The sequence below is a fragment of the Vicia villosa genome, linkage group LG3, assembly GCF_029867415.1.
Source record: "Vicia villosa cultivar HV-30 ecotype Madison, WI linkage group LG3, Vvil1.0, whole genome shotgun sequence".
Taxonomy (NCBI): domain Eukaryota; kingdom Viridiplantae; phylum Streptophyta; class Magnoliopsida; order Fabales; family Fabaceae; genus Vicia; species Vicia villosa.
Window position 1 is genome coordinate 18,983,741 of NC_081182.1, and position 19,370 is coordinate 19,003,110.

General features: G+C 35.0%; 1 protein-coding gene across 3 annotated transcripts; it reads left to right on the forward strand.

Annotated features, from left to right (window-relative positions):
• The first annotated feature begins 1,070 nt into the window (after positions 1 to 1,070).
• On the forward strand, positions 1,071 to 11,970 carry LOC131660525 (uncharacterized). 3 transcript variants are annotated; one of them, XM_058929774.1, is made up of 13 exons: positions 1,071 to 1,290; positions 1,997 to 2,044; positions 2,439 to 2,487; positions 2,567 to 2,615; positions 3,741 to 3,811; positions 4,685 to 4,743; positions 4,894 to 4,986; positions 7,288 to 7,345; positions 7,487 to 7,623; positions 7,706 to 7,762; positions 8,483 to 8,580; positions 8,795 to 9,003; positions 11,603 to 11,970. In XM_058929774.1, the coding sequence occupies exons 1-13, from the start codon at positions 1,216 to 1,218 to the stop codon at positions 11,656 to 11,658; spliced, it is 1,059 nt and encodes a 352-aa protein (XP_058785757.1). In that variant the 5' UTR covers positions 1,071 to 1,215; the 3' UTR covers positions 11,659 to 11,970. The 3 variants fall into 3 exon arrangements, with proteins under 3 accessions (XP_058785757.1, XP_058785759.1, XP_058785758.1); XM_058929776.1 differs by having other exon boundaries at positions 8,804 to 9,003; XM_058929775.1 differs by having other exon boundaries at positions 2,000 to 2,044.
• The last annotated feature ends 7,400 nt before the right edge of the window (positions 11,971 to 19,370 follow it).

Below are 19,370 nucleotides of genomic sequence, written 5' to 3' on the forward strand. Positions count from 1 at the left end.
CCGTCAGATACAACCGTTTGACGTCATCTCTTTATACTCTGGTTGGCTGACATGTGGGCCATCTCTTATGCATCCTAATCTTCCAAAGCGAGTGATGAGTCAGTTTGGATATATGCAGGTCATTCCGAGACCTCCCTATGAGGCCGCTCCTACCGACGTCTGTCGTAGAGATCTATAAACGATACTAGATTATTTCATGAGTCACCTGTTATCAGAGGAGTATCGTCGGGAGACAGTTGATAGACACTAGATATGTGATGAGGGCTACATGTTACGGTTCTATAGAGTGTCACACCCTATCATGGCGGAAGACACTCCTAGAGAACCACCTGGGCCAACTAACCTAGAGATACTTGAGGTTCGGGATGAGCAGTTAGAGAGCGTGACAACGGTAAGTCGGCGTGTTGCGGAGATTGGTATAGGAGCCATAAAGGCATGACTCTTTGAGGATGGTTCTCCCCAATTAACCTTCGTGCAGACCATGGTTTCCGAGTTACAAAATGTTATGCGGTACAAGCGACAAATGAGGCAGGCAGTTAAACATACTCAATAGTTTACATTGGGATGTTTTATGTTTTTTTTTTTGTATTTTTGGACTCCTGTTATGTATGGATTATCTTGACTATTTTTTATTAATGTATGAATGTTTACCCTTAATTAACTTAAATTTACTTCGATTTTGCATTAATTTAAGTTAATATAAGTTAATGTATGAACTTTGCCTTGATAAAAATTTAATGTTTGGACAATGGTGCTGGCGTGATGTGAATTAGAGAGGGTTTCAGAGATGCATTTTCAAAATAATTCTCTTTTTTATTTACCACGTTTTAAAGATCTTTCCGGATGCATTTTAGAAATGCATCTCCAAATTCACCAAAATACCTCATGAAGATGCATTTCCAAACTATATTTTATTTAAAATGTAGTAATAAAATTCAAAATATCATATTTTAATTGTGATTTAGGTGTGTCTAACTCACGAAAAAATATTTTGGAAATTTTAAAAGGGTTGGATGTACGAATAAGAGTGGAATGAGCATTTTCCAAAGAATGAACCGGGCCAGTCATAAAGCACACGTAGGCCCACTAGATTGTCTAGCGTTAACACTCACAGTCTCTCACTGATACAACAAAATCGTCTTCCCAGTTTCTTCTCACATAAACTTGCAGAAAACACACTAACACAACCGCATCAAGTTCAATTGTTTCCTTCAAATGGAGAGCGATGTGGAAGAATCCATGAGAAAGAGGCAGCGAAAAAACCCCTTCTCCGGCGAATTCTCTCGCAAGGTCCATTTCCCTGTCTTTCTTCCCCAACCTCACCATCTTTCTTCTCTGCTCATGCATCCGAGTTCCACCTCTGGCAAATTTCAATTATCACCATCACAATAAAACCTAATCGTATTGCAAAAATAAACCCTAATTCATATGAATTTCACTACCAGTTCAATTTCTAGGAACGATTATAACTATACCTTACTAAGGAACATTCTGCAACATCATGAAATTTCTTTGATTGATTTATCTTACTTCTTATAGGCTATTTAGTATATGTAATTTCGAATTCAATTGCGACACCATTGATTTTCGGTGTTTCTTTGTATGGAACTGAATTCTTAAATATTTTTTTTGATTCTGTTTGCAAGTGGAAATAACCACTAGAAACTCACACACACAATCGTGAGTACCAGAGTTTAAACTCTGGTGATGACATCTAACCTAGCAATATCGGCTTCTGCCTATTGAGCTAGAATTCGGGGACTGAGTTCTTGAAATTTGATGCTATCAAGCTATCTATCTCCACTTCAGGCCGTGTTTGATGGAAAATCATATAGGATGCTATCGAACCTGAGATTTTTCATGGAATTAGTTTATTGAAAATCGTAGTTGTGATTTTGTTTATATATTTAATTCATTCTGTTGTGCTTATCTTATGGTTTATTGTTGTTGTTTTGCTTTTATTGTTATTTTTTTCACTGATTGTGGGATCATGCAGCAGTTTGAACAATACGCCGAACGACCATATGGAGCTGTGGGGGATGCGGTAATGATTCTTACTATCATATGTGTCGATTTGGATGAATATGTGAAAGAGTATTTCACTATTTATTTTATTGAATTTCTCACTACAAAAGTCTTCATCCTTTGAGATAAAGGATTTTCGAGCATGCATGTAGGGAAATAAAATATATAAATGCACTACAATGATTCTTGCAGTTTTAGTTTTCCCTTTTTGCTTTTAATTTCAAGTTGCTGTATGGATATGGTAGTAAGGCAGGCTTGTAGTTTCATTACTCGGTTTTAATTGTGCATTTTCACATGTCCCACATTAAGGTTTACAGATTTTAAAGTTTATGCAAGTTTCAGATTTCTCTCTTGATATGATATCTTAGAAATTTGTCTTCACTGAATTCATATTTGTATTATTTATTTCTCAGAATTTTATACCAGACGATGATAATCGGTTGGAGAACACACGAGCCAAATGTAAGTCTATAATCTCATAAGTGTTTCTTCCATTTTCTAGATGATATAGAAGGAAGTAATTATATTATTTTCATGGCAGTCGGAAGTTTGCTTAAAAGACATGGAGATTTGGCAGAGCGTATTTCTAGGTAAAATGTCCTTAATTAAGTAAAGGCTTTTTTTTTGGTTGAATTTGTCACTGAAAAGTGGTCAACGTGCAGCTACTTGAACTAAAAACTAATATGTATAGAATTGTACATAAACTTGTCCGCGATTAACTTTGTATACAATTCCTATTTCGACTTTTATTGTCTTCCTGTGGGAGGGGGTGCATGAGGATTACATAATATATTTCAAGTAGAAAAAACTATTTGAGTTGACATTTTATTTTCATTATTGATTTTTGGGATCCTTGTGAAGACCATCTTCGGTGGGACTTTAAGAGAGAATTTAGTAAATGGAGTTGAATTCCTGAATTCAAAATAATGTCTGTCAGTCTGTCTTATCACAGCTAATGAAAGAGAAAGTAGAAACCAAAAACAGTAAATAGCTACCATATCATAACGCCTAATAAATTCTTTGTAGACACAAAGGTAAAGAAAACAAAAATTTATGACCTTTTACTTGAGGCCTGTGAGCGCAAAGTGATAACTAGCAATAAAGTGTCCCCATATTTCTTTGGTTCATTCTTTTAATTTATTTTTTGGAGAAATAAAGAATTTTGAAAAAATGTTACCTTACATGGAGTTTTTTTTTCTCATTACAAGGTGTTCCACTTTATTTAACTATTTGCTTATTTTTCTGAATTTTGAGGATTTCTCATCTCCCCCTTTGTACTTTTCTCTCTGCCTTGAAATCTGGTCGTCATGGGCTTTAGTCATAGATACAGCCTCTCTGCTTATGGAGTTAAGACTACTTTTGGTCCTCCCAAACCCCGTAATGGCAGAATCTCATGTACTAGGCGGCCTTTTCTCTTTTACATCACAAACGCAGGTCAGCTCACAAAGTGAGCTTTTCTTGCAATGTAATATTCAATGTTTCCACATTATTGGCTTATATGCAATTTCTAATATGTATTTTAAACTGTTTTATACACATTCAAGGGTTACATGCTTATTATTAGGTGTTTAGTTTTCTTCTCTTTTCCTTGCCGAATATGTTAGTCTCATTATAAGGATGCCTAAATAAAAAATTATTGTTTCCGACTGTCCATTTATTGTTATATGCTGCAGTTAAGTATAGACATTTTTTTTTAATATTCACTAACTCAGCAGGGATTCTGACAAGATAGCATTTGAGCGTCTACAGAAAGAATTTGATGCTGCACGAGCTTCTCAAACTGAAGGTAGATTCCTATATATAATGGACAGGTTCTGACAGACTGGCACTGCTTTGTTTTCGGTTACTTACCCATTGATATCCCATTGCATTTTTGTCTAGCTGATAGGAATTTCAATTTTTATCCTCCGCATTTGATATTCACATTTCAATTTATTGTGTGTATGCTTGAATTCATTTTCCATAGAAAGTGATATCAGTTTCATCCTCCAAATAAAATTGATATCAATATCCATTTATCAGATTGTGATATCAATTTAGTTCCCAAATTTGAAGCTTCATGAATGGTCTTCTCACAGGCTGTGCACCAGGTTGACTTCGATGTTACTTTTTTGTTATTGACGAACTATGCTAATATCAACTTTGATTGGAGGATCTGAGTGATGTCACTTGTATCATTTTGAGACTAAAATTACTGTTTACGCATAAATGACAAGCCGGCAGGCATGAGGAGGCAAAGTGCTGGCTGGGTTGGTTTGTTACACAATTATCGATAAAGCATTGCAAATAACTAGAAAATATTATTCTTCAGTGCCTTCTGTTATTTGGTGCAGCCTGGCTGAGTGGCTTATAAGTCAATATTTGAGTGTTTATTCATCTATTGATTGAAGTAGTACTGTTTAAAAGCCTGAACATTACACTATTTATACCGACGGGAATTAAACTGGACCCTGAGTAAAATTAAAGATCATCTTGCTATTAATATTAGCTGATCATGTAGAATAAGTAACCGTAGTTTTTTTCCGTAGAATGACGAGAGTTGAACATAGAAAAAGTATTGATTGATCATTAATCTAAAAAAATCTGACCAACTTCTACTGTTAATTCATTTCCTTAGAGATATCCAGAAAAATGCTTCCTAATCTCCTTTTTTATGCAGAGGTATATTTAGATGGGGAGCAGTGGAATGATGGTCTACTAGCTACAATAAGAGAGCAGGTATGATTATGTGATTGTTACCTTCATTTTTTACTCATGTTCTGCCAGTTCTGATATTTGTCCTTGATGTTTTCCACAGTAATCACTTGTTTCACTTTCACTGTTGATGTTAATGATAATTTTTGACCCATGAAAATGTATTTTTGTCAGGTGCATATAGAGACAGACAGAAAAGCAATGTCCGGGGACACTGACATATTAACAAGCCCTCCGGAAAAAATTACTTACAAAACTGGAAACAAGGTCAATATTATATGATATTACATCCCTGACTAACTTTTCATGGTAGAATGGCTACTTAGTTTTCAGTAATAGCAGATTATATTTGTAATAAGTTGCAGATATTTCAAGCGTTATAGACAGTAGAGAAGAAAATATAGGCAGATGAGGTTTAAACAATATTTTAATATCTTAAGAATTTGGGTTGGGTCAAACTCATACCTACAAAACTGCCTTATAGGGCGAGGATTGCCCCCACATATAAACATAACACAAGCCATATCTCTAAGCAACGCGGGACTTAATTCAACCCCTTCAAACCCAACACAATGAAGGTGCTGGGGGGCTGCAATTAAGGCAAACCAAATGCCGCAATTAAGGCGACTAGGGGCAGACCGCAATGAAGGCGGAAATTTCAACACACTCCTCACGCGCAGGCTTCAATGAGCACGAAGCGTGGACGATGCGGGAAGCCCAACAAGTGATTTAGGATACGCTCTGATACCATCTTAAGAATTTGGGTTGGGTCAAACTCATCCCTACAAAACCAGCTCGTAGGGTGAGGATTGCCCCCCACTTATAAACACAACACAAGCCATATCTCTAAGCAATGTGGGACTAAATTCACCCCTTCAAACCCAACACAATGAAGGTGTTGGGGGCTGCAATTAAGGCAAGCCAAATGCCACAATTAAGGCGACTTGGGGCAGACCGCAATGAAGGCGGAAATTTGAACAGTTACCAATGCATATGCACGAGTGGGGAAAGAAGAACAATACAAGGTAAAGTTTTGGGTGTGAGGGTATCCATGGGGGTATGGTGTAGAATATATACCGAAGTTAAAAAATACTTTAGACTACTATCAAATTTGTATACATTTTTTTTTAATTATAAGGAAGTTGGATAGAAAATTTGTATCCATGGGGGTATGGTGTAGAATATATACCGAAGTTAAAAAATACTTTAGACTACTACCAAATTTGTATACATTTTTTTTTAATTATAAGGAAGTTGGATAGAAAATTAATGTGAATTGCAAAATCATACCTAGGGAGTCTGCCCAGCAAAGTATTGGTTATGAATGTGCGGGCTGAGAGGAAAATAAATTGAAACAGTCAAGTTAGTAATCCTTGGCTAAGATGGTGAGTTTTGAAAATTTCCTGTAACTCTAGGTGTGGACTAAGGTGAACACTAAGCCGCAAATTTTTCATCTTAATTCTAGATATTCTTACTTAGCATATCAAATCATAGTGTCACTACCCCAGTGCATGTTTTTGTGGGTGATATTATTTAGATGGAGAGTCAAGAATAAATAAATGGTAAGTTAGAGATATGGAGACATGACTTAAAACTGTACAGATTCCACCTAAGTAGGACTGTAGGAGTAACCAATTAAAACTTACCAATCATAGCTTGGAGAATATATAACACGAGACTGAATTTTGGGTGGTAAAGAGCCATGAAAGGAAACTTAGTGTGCAGTGATGGGAGTGTTAAGATGGATGAGTGCTTACTCAGGACATAATTAATAATACAATTATTAGAAAAAAACACGGGTAGCTCCCACTGTAGAGAAAATGGTAGATTCTTGTTTCGAGTGGTTTTGGACATGTGCGGAGACAAGTGTTATCAATGGCTGATTATAGCATCCAGCCAAAACCTCCATATAAATTTGGTGCATGGCGGAAAAATAGGTATTGTGGCCTATGGAAGCAGACATTGAATATGCCACGAAACCGTCATGTTATAAGGTGTTGTGTCCATAAGGAGTACTTTTTAGATAACTTTTAAAGTTTGTCTTTTTTTGGAATAAAAAAATTTCTTAAAATGTAGTAGTATCTTTACTCTAAAAATCAAATCTTTTAATATTTGAAGTTAGCTTTTATTTATCATACGATTTTATATAATTTTTGGTGATAATTATTTTATTTTACTATTAGAAAAATTAAATTTATTGATAGCGTACCAATAATGAACCAGTTATGTATACCCTCCCTCCACATACTTAATACTTCAAGGGTTGAGTATCTGAACCACGTATTGAAACAAATTGCGAAACCAGGTGACTATGAAAGGGACATTGGTAAAAAAAAATTTAGTCCAAATCATAAAATAAGATTTAGAGGTATTCATGGTGACATTTGATGCATATGGCTGACTCCTGCTAATGTAATATGGCTTGAAGGTGGTGTTTGTTGTGTTCCCTCCCAAAAAATATTTGGACTGTCTAGGTTTTGGTTGCATTACTTGGATTAGTTGTTATTTTATGTTTTAACTTCATGATCAATAATCTTTTTAATATTGGTTGTGTGTATTTGAGAGCAGGTAATATGCTGTTTGGAAGGGGCAAGAATTGGCATACAGTATGAGACATCTTTTGCTGGTAATTTGGAATTAAATTGTTCATGACTTTGCAAATTCATGATGTGATATTATGAATGACACTGATAGAGGCTGGATATTTCTCTACACGCCTCTTCCATTTCCCATTTGTTAATGATAATATCTGTTCATTTATTGCCAGGTGAACCTTGTGAGTTTTACCACTGTGTACTGGAGAGCAAGTCATTTCTTGAAAAGATGACTGTCCTTGAGCACACACTTCCATATTTCTTGCCTATACATGAAATAGAAAATGATCTCCTTTCATCCAATGCTATGGTAAAATCAGCTATATATGTTACCATGGACCATGTTTATTTGATTTTTTTTCTAAGCATCGTTTCTATTGGTTGGCATTCAGAAATTCATAGATCATGTTGGAGATCTATTGCAGGCATACGTGGATAGACGGGAACAGGTAGACTACCCATGTATGTAATCATTAGAGAGATATGTTCTTTTTTGGTATTAAGCATATTGCCATCATGATCCTTAATGGACTTGTATGTTACACATGGAGCAAAAAATTTACACTAAAACAACCATACATGTTTTAATTGTTCAAACACAAAGCCTAAATGTGGCAACAAAAGAATAATATGTTAGAACACGTTTAACGCTAGTACCTCTGATTATGGGTTGCAGTTCATCTGCCAATGCCATTTAAGTACACTGATTGTGGAAGATATTAAACTTGGTGCTGTTACTTGGGCATCACTTAGTTTTCTTGGTATGTAAACTATTAGATGGTATATGATCATCTTGAATATTTTTCTACTTTGGAAATTCTTCCCTTACTCTCCTAACTCCCGAACAAAGTCTAAAACTCAGTTCTATATTCAAAGTTGGGGCATGGCTGGCATGCATAAGAACTTTATAGTGTCCCTCTCTTTTCTTTTTTTCTCTATTGATTTTATCATTTGGCCCTGTACTTTTGAGAGTAAATATCAACTACCGCTATCTGTAATGCACGAAGTTACAAGCTATGCTAGATCACAGTTTGCCTATTAAATCTAAATTTATCAATTGAATATTTGGAAATTCCTGAGAAATAATTTGGATGGCAAAGAATCTAGTACGTACATTATTTTGTTACAAACTGACATTTAACTTTTTGCGTCTTACAAATATCATGCAGGTCAGACTTGTAAAGGAACTTTATGGAAATCAAATTGGAGAGCTGTATCATAGCCTCCCTCATCACATGATTGAGTTTGTATTGGAAGATTTTGATTGGTTAGTGGGTTAAAGTCATATAATTTTTTCTTCAATTATGTAATTGTAAACATTGAAGTTTTCTCTCCTTCCTTCAAATGTTAGTACAATGAAACCATTGGTATAATACACTCTTTTTGATTCTCATTACTTAAATTTTTGTCCCTTTATTTTCTTCCATTTTCTTATATTTTCCCTTGTTTTCTCACCTTGTAATATTGATCAAAATGTCAAGTTTTTGTAGCAAAGTGACTATCAGCCTTCGATACACGGATCTCATTTCGGTGCTTCCAACTCGAGTTTCAGCGCTAGCCTGGCCAATGTTGAAGAAAAATTCAACTACAACTTTGAACCGGATGGAAGATGGAGTCTCGGAAAGTCATCCTCTCCCAGTTCGACTATCCTATGCAGAAGATGCCTTACGGACTATGAGTCTACCAGAAGGTGAAAACTATATTGTTTTGGTTAAATTACAAGAAAACTGGGAAACTCTTTATATTCTGCATGTGTGCCTATACTTAGATCAGACTATTTGTTTTGAATGTCTAATGAATAAGCACTAATAGGTAGTCGTATACTTTAGGAATACTAACGATCAATCTAGAACATCTCCAAGTTTATTTAATTCTGACGCTCTTCCTCAAGCTAGAGCATACATGTCATATGCCCCAAGCTTGTTACAAATAGATTCAACCCGAAGTCCTCTATGAGATTTAGTAAATATGTCATCTAATTGATCATTTGAACTAACAAAATTAGTTACAGTTTTTCTTGAAAGAACCTTATCTCTCACAAAGTGACTGTCAATATGCAATGTTAGCTTGGTTGTCACATATTAGTCTCATTGCCTCGATGTCTCCTGATTTGAGCTGTTAGAGTAATTAATTGTTTTAGCCATGTGAGTTCACCAGTTGCTGCCATAGCATGATATTCTGCTTGTGCACTAGATATTGCAACTATATTATGTTTTTTGCTCCTTCATAAGATCAAATTTCCTCCAATGAGGATACAATACCTGGAAGTGGATCTTCTATCTGCTGGTGAACTTGCCTAATTAACATCAGAATAACCCACATTTTGGGCGTTATCCCTTTTTTCATTAAGTAATCCTTTACCTGGCACACTCTTAATATACTTAAAAATGCGAATCACAACAATCCAATGATTATCGCATCGACCATTTAGAAATTGGTTAACCACATTGACAACAAAAGTAATGTTTTGTATGATCATTGTGAGGTAATTAAGTTTTGAAAGGTTCAACTGGTACAAGGGAAGAAGGTAAGAATTCTCTACGAATTCAGAGTATGCAATAAACTAGCTAATTTGAGAAAGTCACTCTTCAATTACAACTGAATTTCAAAAACTAACTCCCTTCCCTCCAATTATTAGTTATAATTCTTACAATCAGAGTTAGTTATTCTTCTGTTACAACCTACTTTTTCCCTTCCTAGCAATATACACCCTACTAACAACATGTCTACTAACAAGTTTGCCAACTAGATGTCTATATCTACCATGGACTTCCTGTGGCTCCCATGACCCAATAGTAGTTTCATGTTGGGATCCATAAGAGTGTAGTAAGTAGAGGCAAATGGTTGGTGAAGAATGCATCAAGAAGACATAGTAATCAACATCACATCTAGTCATGCGATACTCTTGGAACACAATTCTAAACACGCCAAACCAAACACAAGGAGATTGTTTCAAGCCATAAAGAGATCAGTGAAGTCGGTAGACTAGGTGAGAAAAAACATCATTAACACTGAATCCTCGTGGTTACGCCATGTACATGTCCTTCCGTAACTCACGATGTAGGAAGAAACTTTTGTTGTCTAGTTGATGGAGCGACCATTGATGAATATAAGCTAAAGCAAGAAATAGGCGGATAGAGACGATCTTGGCAATTGGAGAGAAGGTATCTCCATAGTCATGGCTAAATATTTGTGTGTATTCTTTCTCTACGAGCCAAGCTTTTTGGCGATCAATTTTCCCATCAGACCTAACTTTAACTGTATTAACCCTTCGACAACCCACTATAGTTTTTCCATCTAGTAAGGGAGTCAAATCCCAAATATCATTGGATTGCAAAACAACCATATCATCTACCATAGGCCTGTCGCCATCCTGGGTCAGACATAACTTCATCTGTAGTTTTGGGAATAGACAAGGATGTAGATATTGATGATAACCCAAATGAGTTTTGAGGAGCAGTTGGTGCGGCCTCTGTTGATAGGTGCAAACGGTAGGTGTGAGGACAGAGACACACATGGTAGAATGGGAAGGGTATGACCTCTGGAGAGAAGGATTGTGATTGACTAGAGTTATTGGACTCTGCAGGAGTAGAATGAAAAAAAGGGAGTCTGGAAGAAGTTGACATCGGCAAAGACAATGTACTGCCGAAGATTTTGAAACTAATTTATCTTTATCTGTAGTAGTATCATGAACAAAACACGTGCACCCGAAGTCGCAGTATGGTAGAGAATAAAGATGTTGGGAGAACAAAATGGAATGTGGTACCTAGTTGTTGTTTCATATGAGTGTCGATTCTTTCTCATAGCAACATGTATGTTATTGTGAAGGAGCATAAGTGCCGATTTTCCACACAGCATCCATTTAAAACAAATACATTGAATGTCTAATGAATAAATACTAATCTAGACATTGAATGTCTAATGAATAAACCCTAATCTAGTAAGTTGTATGCTCTAAGAATACTTGCAATTAATTTATTAGAATATCTACATGTTTATTTAATTCTACAAAAATATGTCTTCTTTCTTTGCTTTTTGTCGTCAATGGTTATTATCCAAATAGTACTTGAACGAAACTAGACTATTGAGAAATCAAAGATTGCATTAAATGATGTAAATTCCATTAAATGTTTTTCTATATTAATGATAACCCGTAGAAAATCGTTTTTTGTAAGTAAGTTTATGAAAGGCCTACAAGCCCGCATCCATGTTCACTTGATTCTGATATGTGTCTCTATTGCTCTACTTTAAAGCGCCCTACTGATTTTTTATGATGTTTCCTATTCCAGCTTATGCAGAGTTTATATTGAATCTTCCACAAGCGCTTCAGCAGATGTACCATTAAAGAACTTAGGGCTTTGCCCTTTCAACAGTCTAGATTCTCTTGTAAAAAAATTCTTGGAAGAATGTTACTAGGTTGAGGAAAAATAACTCCAGAAGTTATAGTACCTATTCAAATTGGTTATATAGGTCGAGGATTCGTTTTTTCTGTAATGTCATATGCCAAATATTGTCGTCTGTTATTCCTTCAAAACCCTCTAGTGGTGTCTTGTATCATTTGTACAACAGGGCTAGGTTGACTTCTATTGATATTGAGACTGTATAATTCATCTCTCCTCCACGATCTTTATACAACTAATTTTGATTCATAATATAAGTTTTGTCTTCTTAATTCATAAGCAAAAGAATGACTAGTAAATCGCTGGGTGAGACAGTGAGTTGTGTAACATCTTCCCAGCATACTACACATCTAGAATTTGAAATATAACCTAATGTTTCAAGAATTACACTGCTGTTCACAAAAACAGATGGTTTTCGAAAAGTATTTTTATAATGTGATATAGGATCAACTCCACTAGGGAAAATTAAGGCAATTTGATTTATGCAAAAATTAGATTTGGTGGATTTGCTCAAGGTGAAAAGCAAGTTACATTTTGAAGAATTTGGGAAATCTTGTTTACAAGATTGTTGAAGGTAAATTAAAGCCAAGGAAGTTGATTCATGGGTTCAGGAAACAATTTTTTTATTTATTTTAAACATTCACTCGAAAACATGGTAATTAAATACCGGTGGATCAATAAAAAAAACCATAAGACTTAATAAATGGTCCAGAAAAAAAATACCGTAAGACTTAATAAATGGTCCAGATTTTAAAATAAAAAATGAGAACAGTATATACACTCTCACATCTAATCATGTCTCTAAAAATTAATGCTCTCAAACTTTTAACCATGATAGACTAGATAGGGAAAGAGCTTAATTTTTAACATCAAACACACCTCAGACAAAATGGACTAAGATATAAACCACACAATTCAAAGTTATAATAAGGTTTTTAATTTTTGCAAAATAATAGTAATATTTAGGGGTGTGTTTGTTTCAAGCTATGAAATAACATTCCTTGGAATCATATTTCTAAGGTTCTTATTCCTAGGAATAATATTCCTATCTATGTATTTGGGTAAAAAAATATTTCCTAGGAATGTTTACATATTTCATTTAATTTTAAAATTATAAAAAAATCAAAATAAATATTAATGTGAATACTAGTGAGAAGTTGTAGTTAGTTAACTTTATTCCCATGGGAATGTTGGATTCCCACCCTTTATACATGAGAATAAATATAAGAAAAGTCATATGTAAAATAATTCCTGGGAATAAAAAGTACCTGGGAACAATTTTAAAAAACTTGAAACAAACATGGGATTATTGTATTTCCCATGTCATATTCTCGAGAATATATTTTCTATCCATGAAACAAATACATCCTAGGTGTTCTAAAAGTCTTTGCAGTTGTACCTTTTCAAGTTTTTATTTTTGATTTCATTCACAAGTGTTTAAATGAGGATTTCTTTTTTTTTATTTCAACCAAGACGTCACCCCCACACTTCTCCTTACTCCCCTTGAACTAACTTCACATAAACAAGCCTGATAATCCATGAGTGGAATACTTCCATGCAATAAGAATAGAGAATTTCTTTAAAGACCCCCTCTCTTCTTGATCATCCTTGCTGAAATTCTCTAAATGTTCTTTTAATTCAAAAATGCACTTTCGAAGTTGGAAAAAAGAGTGATTTCGGAAGTACATTTTCGAAATCACTTTTTTTTAACGTAAAAAATATATTTCGGAAATACATATATGAAATGTTGATTTCAGAAATGCATTTCCGAAATAATGCGCGTTTGGCTGTTTAAACAAAACAGCCTCCCCCCATTTCCATTTACCCTAAATCTTTCAATTTCCAAATTTCTTCTCAATCATTTGCATAATCACCAAAGGCAAATTCAAAGACCATCAAAGGCTACTCCAAAGGCTCTTAAACTACTTCTAAAGCACCTCCAACAACATCTCAAATTTGTGAGTTTTCAAAACTTTCAATTTAGAATTTAAATTGATATTAGGGGTGTTAGAAATTAGTATAATGTAGTACATTTTAGTTATTATATGTCACTGGATGTGTTAGGGGTGTTAGAAAGTAGTAAAAATTTCATTTTGAAGCATTAGGGCAAGGATTTGAAGTTATGCAAAAATGGAGTTCGCAGGGGGGTTTTGGAAGTGCATTTCCGAAAACACCTCCCTGACCAGTTTCGGAAGTGCACTTCCGAATTTTACCCAGAGTTGTTTTTTTTTATTATTTTCTTGAGTGTTTCGCATTCTAATGGCTTTCAATTTTTTCAGGAAAATGGCAGGCAACCCAGCTAGACTCAGACAGGGGAGAGAGACACAGACAGCGGCGACTAGACGCAAGCGGGCGACGCACCTGGAATCAACGCAGGGACGGGGTAGAGTACGAGTACCCGTGCAGATGGACGAGGCTGGTTCCTCATCTGAATCGAGGAGTCGGGTGGTTCGGGTGTCTACTTCCCGTCAGGAGGAGGTACGGGAGGAGGAGGACGTGAGATACCAGGAGGCGGAGGAGGAGATACCTAATGCTGATCCTCCACACGTGGAGGAGGAGGAGGAGGAGGGGGCTACCCGGGAGGGCCTAGGGACACTTCCGTGATGATTTCCTACCACAAGCACGTCGCTCGACGTGTCTGGGAGGGAGAGGTATTTTTTATAATTTATCCGACTTTATTATTTAACAGTTTTTTATTTAGATTTTTATTTCACATTTTCTTCACGGTCTACTTAACAATCTTGTTTGTTTTTGTTGTTACAGGAAAGGGCGACGATAAAAATGGTGAACCACGCGCAGAAGATTTTTGATCTGTTTAAACCAGAGGCGCAATGTTTTAATGATGTGGTGACTGCTTCCGGGATCGGTGGGTTGTGCATGACCGAGTACACCACTATCAGCCACGACATGCAAGGGGCATTCGTGGAGCGGTGACATAGGGAGACGTCTTCTTTCCACTTACCGGTTGGGGAGATGACGATCACCTTGCACGATGTTCATTGTCTGCTCCACCTGCCGATCAGAGGGAGACTACTGCACCATTCCCGGATACAGAGGATTGAGGCGATCGAGTGGATGGTCGATTATTTGGGTATGGACCCAAACATGGCTGACTATGACTGCCGGACGACGAATGGGGCCCATATCCGGTTCTCCAGCTTGAGAGAGCTATATGAGAACCACTTGGTGGCGGCGGCCGAGTCCGAGCAGGAGGGGGACGAGCTTTTTACGGAGTATCACCGTGCCTGCGCTCTCTGGTGCTGGTTCATGTTCTTGGTAGGCACTGCAGTCTTTGTGGACAAGAGTGCAACCTACGTTGACGTGACTTATCTCCGCTACTTCATGGACCAGACTACCATTCACCAGTGGAACTGGGGGTCAGCTATCCTGGTATACCTATACCAAAAGCTAAATGAAGCCTCCAACTGGAGGACCAAGAAGTTGACTGGATCTTCCATACTCTTGACGGTACGTTTTCTTTTAATTGTTACACATTTATTTATGGTTCATATTTATTTTTAATACATTATCGTGTTTGTCTTTCAGGGCTGGATCATCTCCTACTTCCCTCGCATCCACGGCTTCGCCATTGATCCTGCGTACGATGGCGCTTTGCCCAGGGCCGCCCGATACGTTCTCCAAAGGGGGAACAACGTAGTGGGACCATATCGCGGGTACCTCGACCGCAAAACTCACGATGACATTCGTTGAACGCCATTTAATGACTACACTGTTGTTGTCCCATTTGACCGCATCGCGTTATACTCTGGCTGGTTGGCATGCGGGGCCAACACCATGGTGAGGTATCTGCCGGAGTGGTGCATGCGGCAGTTTAGACGTGTGCAGATGATACCGAGGTCACCCTTTGAGGATACTCCCGACACAGTTACCCGAGTGGAGCTCACTGCCATATTTGAGGTCTGGGCGCATCATTTGGTCCGAAGGAGTATCGTCGCATGCAGGCACCCAGAAGTGGCATTGTGTAGAGGGGTACGTGACATGGTTCTATCGGGTGTCACATCCTCTGATGACACCCGACGCTCCCAGCGCTCCTAGGCCAGCATATGAGGAGATCTTGGAGAACCACAGGCTGAGGATAACCATGCCATTGATCTTCTTCCGATATGCCATCGGATAGAGATGCTTGGCTGAGACGCATTGGATCGAGGTATCATTGCGCACGAAGGTCTAGAGGCGGTTGCAGTCGTGGAGAGGATGGTCGACGACGCGGGCGGTGCGACGACATATACCAGGCAGAGGAGGTCCCAGGGCGTTAGGGTTAGGCATACTCAGTAGGGAGTGCTGGTTTGTTTTTCTTTGACTTTATTGTATTCGGCTTGTATTTCTTGACATTTACGTACACTTTCGTACACCATTAGTAGTATATATAATATTAGTATTTTATATAAATATGTCGCTTATTTTATTCGAGTTATATTTTATTCATATCAAACACTATTTACTACGAGCGTTGTTGTTGTTTAATTTTTCATACAGGACTAAAAAACAAAAAGTGTAAGAAAAACAAAATAAAAAATAATTTTTGCATATTTCGGAGATGTATCTCCGAAATAACCCAAAAATGTGAAAAAGGTGTTTTCGGAAATGCATCTTCGAAAACACCCCAATTTGATGATTTCGGAAATGCATTTCTAAATTCTAAAAAAATTTGGAAAAAAAAAGAGAATTTCTTTCTTCACCTCCCTATGGGGCTGACCCCCAGCGAAAACCCCTAAATATCTCTACTTCGGAAATGTATTTTTGAAATAATTTTTTTTTCAAATTTTTACAGAATTCGGAAATGCATTTCCGAAATTCCATTTTTTGGGATTTCGGAAGTACACTTCCGAAAAAACGCACTTTTGAAGTATAAAATTATTTTGAAATGGTGGTTTAAAATTAAGATCTTCAAAGATTTATACTATTTATTAGTTAATAAAGACAAATATATCGATTTTAATTATAGGGAACAACCATTTCCAATTTTGGACCGATCAAATAAAACATCTTATAAATGGAATAAGTACATTCCTTTTAGAATAAAAAAAGATATGTTAATAATTTTGGAAATTTGTTATATTGAATTAATAATGATACACAAAATTAGAATGAATTTATTATATTAGAATGACCCAAAAACTGCCATATTCAGTTTATTTTATTTCTATCAATTAATAATTTTTTTTCATTTTAATACTTTGTTTCTTTATTCTTTTGAATCTATCAACTATTATTTTTAGTATATTAAAAAAAATATAAATTTTGATTCCTCTAAATTATTTGCTACTATTTTAATTTTAATTTTTTTTGCAAAGTTTCACGTGGTGCACTTGTGTATTTCAAATGATTTTTTTATGACATTTCATCAATACAAATTTAAATTATTATTAGTTTAATAATTTTCCTATTTAATTTTTAAATTTTATTAATTTATTTATAAATTTGAGTTAAGTTTTAATTGTTAAAATTAAAATTTTAATTGTATTTTTTTTATAAATTTTATTACTTTTAGATATTTTATAATTAACGTAATAATTTTAATTAAAGTTAAAATTATATTTTGTAATTAACTATTAAACTATTTATATTTATAATTTAGCTATTTTATAATTAAAGTAATAACTTTTAGATAATCTCAATAATTTATTTAAATAGTTACAATTTTATAAATAATTTATTTAATAATTCAACTATTTACTTTTTAAATAGTTAATAATAGTTAAAAAATTAATTAATAAAGATTAAAGTTATAAATAATTAAATTAGTAAAATAATAATATTTTAAAGTTTTATCAATGGTATATAAAATACTCACGATACTTGTATATTCAGTATATTAAAATATATATAAATTTTTTTATTAATTTATATGTTCTAATGATTATTTAATGACATATCGTTGATAAAATATATATTAAAAAAATAAATAATGATTAAAAAATAAACAATTAAATTAAGAGAATAATAATATTTTAAAGTTTTATCAAAATGGAAAGAATTAATATTTGAAAAGAAAAGATTGAATAATTATTTTTACTAATTTAAAGTTTTTTTGTATAGAATTAAAGTACCAAAATGAAAAGAATTAACATAAATATAATTGAATACAACAGTTTATTTTTTTAAAGAACACTTAATTTAATCTTGGAAATTAATCAATTAATTTTATCAGGCAATTATATAATCAATTAATTTTAATCTAATCTTGGTAATTATATAATTTTAATTAATACAAATTAATTATATTATTAAAACAATTGATTCACCTTGATTTTTGTTTTCTGTATTAGACAATATTTCGGAAGTGTACTTCCGAAATATTCCAGGGGATGAATTTGGAAGTGCATCTCCGAATTCACCTTTTTTTTTATTGGAAAAAAGGGTGTTTTCGGAAATGCATCTCCAAAAACACATTTTTTTTTCATAAAAATAAAGTGTTTTCGGAAGTGCACTTCCGAAATCAATTTTTTTCAAAAAAAAAAAGTGATTTCGTAAATGCATTTCCGAAATCAATTTTTTTCAAAAAAAAAGTGATTTCGTAAATGCATTTTCGAAATATAGGGGCATTTTGAGATTTTCGCCGGAGGTAGCCAAGAAGGTTAGGAGGTTTATAAATAAATTTTCAAAAAAAATAACTTTGAAAATGCATTTCCGAAGTAGGAGTAATTTTGGGTTTTCGCATGAGGTTCTCCCCTGTGGGGATTAAAAAAAAAAATCTCTAAGAATATGAGGCTCTCATGAATAACAACACATGGACATTGGTTCCTCCTCTTTCACGTAGACAACCCATTGGATGAAAATGGGAGTTCAAAGTTGAGAAGAAACCCGATGACACAATTAATAAGTACAAGGGCGTGATGGTGGCCAAGTGTTTTCATGAAGTTGAAGGTTTTGACTACACAAATACTTTCTCTCCAATAGTCAAACTTGAAGTTGAAGGTTTTGACTACACAAATACTTTCTCTCCAATAGTCAAACTTGTTAGTGTCAGAAGAGTGCTTAATTTATCCATATCTTAAAATGAGCAAATACAATAACTCGATGTCAATAATGCATTTGTAAATGGTTTTCTAAATGAGGAAGCGTGCATATGGTTCAACCCCTGATTTTGAAAATGAACGTCCTGCCCTAGTTTGCCAGCTCAATAAGGCGCTATATGAAATTAAACAAACCCCAATAGCCTGGTTTGATAGGCTTAAAATTCAGAGCTAGGAAGTGCAACCTTTCACTCTTTATGATTCACACTCCATCTCACTATACCTCTGTGATGGTCTATGTTGTTGATGATATAATCATTACTGGAACATCCAAAGCATTCATTCAACAACTTATCACCAAATTAAATCTCCCTTTTTTACTCAAAGACTGTGGTCAGCTAGAATACTTTCTTGGCATTGAAGTTCACCATCTCTCTAATGCGTCATTGCTGCTATCTTAGAGAAAGTACATTAGGGCACAATGACTGACCTACTCGTCATAAAGATATAGTTGCAGGTAGAGAGTTAAGGAGTGAGGTAACGAGAAGGTCAAAGAAACCGACTACACGTTTTTTTTTTGTTGATAAATTATCAAACACTTGTTTCCCACTTTGTTGAAGTAACTAAATATCTTTCTCATCCTCTTATTCTTTTTAGACTAGACATGAAATAGAGGCATG

What these genes read in the sequence shown, in the direction of transcription:
- LOC131660525 (XM_058929774.1), top strand. Translation starts at nt 1,216, where the DNA reads ATGGAGAGCGATGTGGAAGAATCCATGAGAAAGAGGCAGCGAAAAAAC. An exon ending in TCCTTTCATCCAATGCTATG is followed by an intron (nt 7,624 to 7,705) that starts GTAAAATCAGCT and finishes GTTGGCATTCAG; the next exon opens with AAATTCATAGATCATGTTGG. An exon ending in ACGTGGATAGACGGGAACAG is followed by an intron (nt 7,763 to 8,482) that starts GTAGACTACCCA and finishes AATATCATGCAG; the next exon opens with GTCAGACTTGTAAAGGAACT.